Genomic DNA, 7124 nt, shown 5'->3' with positions numbered 1-7124 from the left:
GGCATGGAGACCTCCTTTTAAATTCTGGCACACCTGCGTCTCCCTTAGGGCCTTTTTTTCACGCTCGTCTCGAAGCGCTTTGATTCGCCACTGCGTCTCCCTTAGAGCGCTGTATGGGCAGCGCATGTCTATCTGCTTCCCTTAGGAAGCGGATAGGAACACAGACTACTTCGGGAAGGCATGGAGCCTCTCCTTTTAAAATTCTGGCACCCTGCGTCTCCCTTAGGAGCAGCTTTACAGGCTGCATCTCGAAGGGCGCTTTGGTCGTCGCCTGCGTCTCCGCAGGGCGCTGCTTATGGTGACTATTTTGCGGTGATACGCTGCCAATGGCTGTGGCGGTTGCCGTAACCGGCGATGTGGGCAGCCAAACTGCGGATGATGTTTTTCCAGATGAATCGCTCCACATCGGCTTCTTTAATAGAGGATAGAGCTTCGGCCTCGATCCATTTAGTAGTAGTCGATGACGATGATCATCATGTCATACTTGGCGGGCACGGGTGGCAAGAGTCCCAATAAGTCAATGACCCATTGCATGAATGGTAGACTTCGGCAGGCAGGTTAGGGATCGGCTTGTATCGCTAGCAGCGATCACATTTCTTGACATATTCAGTGGAGTCGTGGCTCATGGTAAGCCAGAAGTAGCCGGTGTTTAGAGCCTTCCAGCGGATGTCGCCCGTAGTGGTTGCCACACTGCTTGCCGTGAATTTCTGGAGGACCTCAAGTGTTTGGTACCTTATGTAGGTGAGATGAGGGCCGGAGTATGATCTGCGGATGAGCTTGTTGTCGTGCATGTAGTATCTCGCGGCCTTCCGTTGGACCTTCCTAGCCTCGGACTTGTCCGCGGGTAGGTTTCCATTCGCTAAGTAGTCAATGATGGGGTCTTGCCAGCTGGGGTCCTCGTCAATTTGCATGGTGTCGATTGGCTCTACTTCTTCAATGCTTGGCGGTCCAAGATGTTCAGCCCAGGATGGGCGTTTGGCTGGTATCCGTAGCGACCCTAGGCGCTAGTGCATGCTGCATGTGCGTTCTCTGCGGGAGTACTTGTTGGATGGTGAGGTGGAAATGCCTTCAGGCTCTGGACTTTGTCAAGGTACAAGATCATCCTTAGGTGCCGCCATGTATTCTCATGAGGCTTGATTAAGTGATCGGTGGGGTCTGAGGTAAATGGCTAGCTTCTTAGTGCGAGTTCATCCATGGCGTGGCAGGCCGGTGCCTCGTATTACGCCTCGTTGTTGGTAGGAAATAAGCGTGATAGCTTGCTCCAACAAAGTTCCATCCGGGGTGATGATGGCGACACACTCCCGGCTCCTTTTGGTTTGGCGCTCCGTCTGCCATAAGCTGCCGCGTGTCTCCAAGTTGGCTAGGTCGTGAAGAGTCCCATCTGCTCTTGAATTTTCCTTATTTTTTGTTGACCAATTTCTCTTCTTGGTGATGGGGTGAACTCTACCCAAAAGTCTACTAAAGCACGGGCTTTTATTGCGCTGGCGGTGGGTGAGTCATATTGGCAGCTCTATAGCCCACTTCATGAGTATTGAAAGGCGTGGCTGTCTGAGATTGATCTCAAAGAAAGTCAGTCATGGCGATGACTCGATGAGCTTGGTAGTAAGTCGTAGCTTTCGCCCGAAACTACAAGAGCCAAAAATGAGTTTCTCAATTTTGGGTAGTCGAGTCTGTATCGAGAGAGCTTTTGGCGTGTAGAATACGGATGTTGGGCTGACTCTTCTCGAATGAGAGGTGAGGTGTGTGTGGTAGTTGGACAACGCGGTACAGAACAAGTCTCACCAGGGCGGCTTTGAGGAGGGTGGTGAAGTGAGATAAGTCTTCAAACTACTGAAAGCTACTGCCGCCTCCTCATCCCATTTGTCTCTTGTCCTTTCTTCAAGCTTTGAAGAATGGTTTGCACTTGTCGGTTGATCTCGAGAGGAATCGGTTGAGGGCCGCTGCTCTGCCCGTCGGACTTTGTATTTCCTTCAACGTGAAGCTTCATCGAGAATAGCTTTGATCTGACGTGGGTGCGCCTCGATACCTCGTTGTGTGACTAAGTATCCCAAGAATCGGCCGGAGGATACACCAAATGTGCATTTGCCGGTTCAACTTCATGCGATCTTGGCGGAAGCGAGTTGAATGCCTCGGTGAGGTTTTGAGTGATCTGCCGCGTTTGGGGCCTTGACGACATGTCGTCCGTACCTCCATAGTTTGCCCGATCACTCATTGAAGATTTTGTTCTGACCTTTGGTAGGTTGCTCGGCGTTCTTGGCCCAGGCATGACCTTATAGCGATGGGTCCCTCTCACGATGATGAAAAATTTAGCCTTATCATCAGTGTGCATCAAGATTTGAATTTGCGGAGTAAGCGTCCATGGTGAAGCGATTGCACAGTGGAATCCATAGGTTGGTCGATCATCGGCAATGGGAAGTTGTCTTTTGGGCATGCTTTGTTGAGATCAGTGTAATCGACACAGACTCTCCACTTGCCATTCTCTTGTTTTGCTACTAGAACCACGTTGGCAAGCCACTCTGAGTAGGAGACCTTTTCAATAAAGCGGCGGTGAGAAGTTTGTCAATCTAGGCCGATGATAGCGACTTCGCTCGAGTGCGAATATCTCTTTGCGCCACTAGCTTGCAAGTAGGGTTGACATGGAGTCGGTGGCAGATGATTTGGGTCGATGCCAGGCATGTCTGACGGCGACCATGCGAACATATCTTTGTTGTGCGGAGGAAGGTGGTAAGCTCCATCTTCTCGTCAGGGCTTAAGCGCGGCGATCGCAGCTTTTATGCAGTGATCGGGATCAAGGGTATTAACTCAGCGTCTTCCTCGGGTTTCCATCCTTCTTGGGAAAGACCTGCGGGTGGATTTCCTCGGCTTAGTCTAGCTTTGATTGCTATAAGATAGCAAGATTCGATTCAACTTCCTTGGATCTTCACGGCTCCACGGGAAGTGCGCTTGTTTGCTTTTCTTTAGCCCTTGGCGAACATTTCCTACATTGCCACGATCATTGTTGATTTGGCGGCCACCCCGAGGATTAGGTGCGAATTTTCTGATGTGTGGCGGGGTGGCGTTGATCTTTCCAATCCATGTGCCCGAATGCCGTTGTGAGGTGAGACCTCATTGACCATGAATGTTTGCAAGCGGTTCTGGTGAAGAATAAACGTCGAGGTCTCGTGCAAGGTAACCGTTGTTGCACCATTAAAGTCGATCGGTGATACGGCTGATTTGTTGATTTTGCCTCAAGCCCATCTGCTGGATGGCCTTGTTGTAGGATATTGGCTGTGTGCCCTTCGTCTGCATGGATTGATCGACCATGGCTGCGCGATTTGAATCTTTGCGACAACAAGGCATCATTATGTGGCATATCGAGACGTCGGATCTTTCTTTTTGAAGCGATTATAGGATCGTCTTACCTTGTAGAAGGCGGTTGAGACTTGGAAGATCATAGTGGCCTATTTGATCTTCCTCTTCTTTTCCTTGCTGGTCAGCCCTGACTCCTTGGCGTCGGCTAGGATTGTGTTAATCCTTATATGACCTTACAGGGTGGTTCCTTGTCGGTGTCTCGATCTTCAATTATTTGGATGGCAGCCGCGATGAACTCCGTGCAGTGACCTTCTCTCACGAGTTCTTCAAGGTGTGCTTTCCAAGCGAGGCAATTGTTGGTTGTGTGCCCGTGTGTCCCATGGAAGGCACAATATTTGCTAGTATCCCTCTTGTCTGGATCTCCTTTCAAGGGTGGCGGTCTTCTTACCCAAGGTTTGTTTTTCACTTGGGCTAAGATTTGATGTATGGGGATGCTGAACTTGGTGTAGTTCTCTCCTGCTGCAGCGTCTCCTTGTGGGTGTGACCTGCGCTTATCCTTGTTCTTGTTGCTAAATCCACGCTTCTTTGACTCCGCCCGCTTAGTTGGTTGATCTTCCTCGCTTAGTAGACTTTTTGCGCGATTCGATCGTCATCCCGAGCGCGTGAGCGCCCGCGTCGCAGACCTCCGCAGAGTTTGGCCGGGAGTGATAGTCACCGCGATACAAGTCGTGTTCACCGAAGGCCTTTCTTGAAGGCGAGATGACGCGATTCTACGCGGTGTCGATCCTACAATGTTGGCCTTTTCTCGCTTTGAATTCCTTGATGTAATCTCAAGGGATTAGTCGGACTTTTGCGTAAGTTGTGCAGGTGGTCAGGTTCTTCTTGATCGTTCGTAAGATGTGTACTCTTTGGTGAAGACGTAAGCCAACCTTTCGCTTGATAGACCCGGATGGCGGGTGTGGAACCAATCTTGTGCTTCTCTCGCAAGGTCACTACGAATACCTTGCACATCAACGGCGCTGGCCGGCCTTGTGGAGGATCGCATGACACTTTGATGTGTTTTAGGTGGCTCTCGGATCGGAGTCCCCTTTGAAGTGTATAAAGCGCTGGAGAATCGGGAAGCGCCTGCTCGATTTTGGCGGTGAAAGGTGTGGAGTTTGCACGGTCGATCTCCTGCGTGAGTGCATCGTCGAGGTTCCCACCATCTTGAAGGACCTGAAGCCTGGCCATTCATAAGCTTTCAACGCCTCCATACACATTGCTAGTCGATCATGTTGGCGACCCGCACGGGCGACGCGACCGACCTCCTCCCGGGTCTCGCGAGGGTCGACGCTTTCGTCTGCGCTACGCTTAGGCGGTGTGTTGGTGGGACTGCGCTTGAAATTCTCCATAGCTTGTCGACGAGCCGCTCTTCGTGAGTGAGCACGGAGCGCCCTTCCTCGTGGTCCTCATTGTGAGGATTATCCGGTTGACCACCCGGGACGAGCCTCTCGTGAACATTTGTCCGCGAGTGGGCAGCCGGTGGCGCCTTTCTTCACGACCCTACGTTGCGATGGTTGTCGATTGTCCTCCCCGGGCGCCTAGCCTTTGAAGTACATTTCCATGCGGTCCCAAGCGGCGTGGGCGTCAAGTCGTGGCCTAGCCTCTCGCGCATGTTGTTCCTCGAACTTAATGCCCGAGTGGGGCTTGCGGATGCACGTGACATGTCGGCAAGCGATCAGCCGTTGTCCCTCGCCTTGTCTCGCCTACTCTCGCTTGACTGCTGGGGTACCGTTGGTGTTTTTGCCTCGCGGTGTGTTCGATCCATCGTTCTCTCTTCGCCTAGTTGTCAAAGGCCAAGGTTTTGAGCTGCTGATTTGGTGGAGGAGTTGCCTCATCGATCGCTTTGGTCGTCCATTCTCTCGAGCTAGCTGGTCAACTCTCGCACTAAGGTTTGCTTGACTTCGTGGATCAGGAGGAGAGAAGTGTGTGGAGCCCAATTGCACACGGGCTAGGGTTTCATTGGAGGTGTGCGAGGGAGCGTGTGTCGAGCGTGGAGGCAATGAAGGGATCGCGCGAAGTTGCTCCAAGACCGGGCCTAAGTCCCAGCGGCAGTGGTAACAAGCCCACCTTGATGAGAGGTTCCACCATGTTCGGTGGCGGTGGTGAGAGGTGGCGGTGCCACCATGTCGATTGCGGGACCGTGGGTGGAGTGGCTTTGGGCCGTCGCGGATCTAGCCATCGCGGCGGTTTTGCCTCTCGTCTTCATGCTTCCAACCATGGTTTGTTTGGAAGGCTTTGGTGGATTGGAAAATAGGAGGAACGGATTCCTTGAGCACGCGTTGAGTATAACTCGTGCTCTCAATGAAAGCACCAATTTGGAGGGAATGATTTTCCCCACGAGAATATGCGTCGCAAAGATTCCTTCGTCTTCTCAGCTTCTCTTTCTCCCCACAAATGCAGATCGGAGTAAAAGACCACATCAGGAGGTGTTGGCCAAAGGCCCTCCGATGCCTAAGTTAGGTAAGGTATTTCAAGGAAAACCGGGTGGCCGGAGCCGTGTGTGGTGGCGGAGCCTTGTGTAAGGGAGAGAAAGAAAGTGGTGGCTAGGGTTTGTGAGAAATGATTTACATGAGTTTGGTAGGAATTTAGGCGTACCTCCACCATTATGTGTGGCTATGCTTTATAATGGTCTCGGAGGCTAGGGTTTGTGAGGAATAATCTGTAGATGGAAGAGAATTATTCCTCCCTTTATGGAATTGATTTGATTAATTAGGGATTTGATTTATTAGGTAAATCAAATCCCTATTTGTGTAGGTATCAAATCAAATCCTATTTCAATTAGGTAACTCCTCATTTAATTGAGAATAGGGGTAGGAATTAGGAATCAATTCTCAACCCAATTAGGTAGTCTTCAATTTAATTGGGTAACCCCCAATTAAATTGAGTAACTCCCAATTAGGTTGATTAATTCCCAATTAGGTCAAATAATCCCCAAATGGAATGAATTATTTGACCTAGGGTTTTGACTTAATTTGGTTACCACACCTATATGCTCGGAGGGATTTGGGTATTTGGATTTTAGATTTGCCTATGAATGATTAAGGGATTTATGGGTTGGGGAGGTTGAATTTGGGAGGGGTTAGCTGGTTGGTTGCTGCAGTGGGGGGTTTGAGTGGGGTGGGGTTTGGATATTGTTGGAGGTGAAGAGTTGGTGGAAAGGGTGGTGTCTGTTGGGTTTTGGTGTTAGAGGATGGTGTTGTTGGATTTTAATTTCTTATGTCCGCGTCAATTAAAAATAGGTCCAATTTTTGCCACATCAAGATTTAATGTATTCACTAACGGTTTGGCTAGAGGGGTAAATTGTAGGGTTTCCAGGAGTTTGAGTATGTACTCGTAAATGTCTATAAAAGGGTATGAACTTAAAAATGGTCCTATACAGGGATGAACCCAAAATTTCAAAATGGCGTGGGCTAAATTTACCTTACGTACAAACCTATTGAAAAATCAATGGTACGAGTAAATTTCATTGATAACAGAAAAATACAAACTGAAGGCATGCTAGTTGATGATTCATCATTGTTTCTCTTAAAATAATCTTGAATAGTCCTTGATCTCTTAACATTACGATGTTGACCCGACATTATAAAATATAACCTATTGAATAATATATAGAAGATGTAAACATATAGACCAACAAAAATTTCAATAAAAACATTACATACTTAAATAGTTAAATATCTAATTAAAATCCCTAATTGACAATTCATACAAGCAAGCAAGAACACCGAGATTAAAAAAAACTAATTGATAAACCTTAATTGTAAATCCATAATTGATACTTCATAAACTCT

General features: G+C 49.0%; 1 protein-coding gene across 1 annotated transcript; it reads right to left on the bottom strand.

Moving 5' to 3' along the window:
• Positions 1-578: 578 nt before the first annotated feature.
• Positions 579-911, bottom strand: LOC148919242 (uncharacterized). The gene has a single exon (XM_089048820.1). The coding sequence runs from the start codon at positions 909-911 to the stop codon at positions 579-581; it is 333 nt and encodes a 110-aa protein (XP_088904946.1).
• Between the last annotated feature and the right edge of the window lie 6213 nt (positions 912-7124).

Source organism: Prunus mume, linkage group LG3, assembly GCF_029339155.1.
Source record: "Prunus mume cultivar Tortuosa linkage group LG3, ASM2933915v1, whole genome shotgun sequence".
NCBI lineage: Eukaryota > Viridiplantae > Streptophyta > Magnoliopsida > Rosales > Rosaceae > Prunus > Prunus mume.
Note: the sequence above shows the minus strand (reverse complement) of the source record. Positions and strands in the feature narration are given on the sequence as shown.

Coding starts and splice junctions, on each gene's coding strand:
- LOC148919242 (XM_089048820.1), bottom strand. CDS start 911: ATGCAAATTGACGAGGACCCCAGCTGGCAAGACCCCATCATTGACTAC.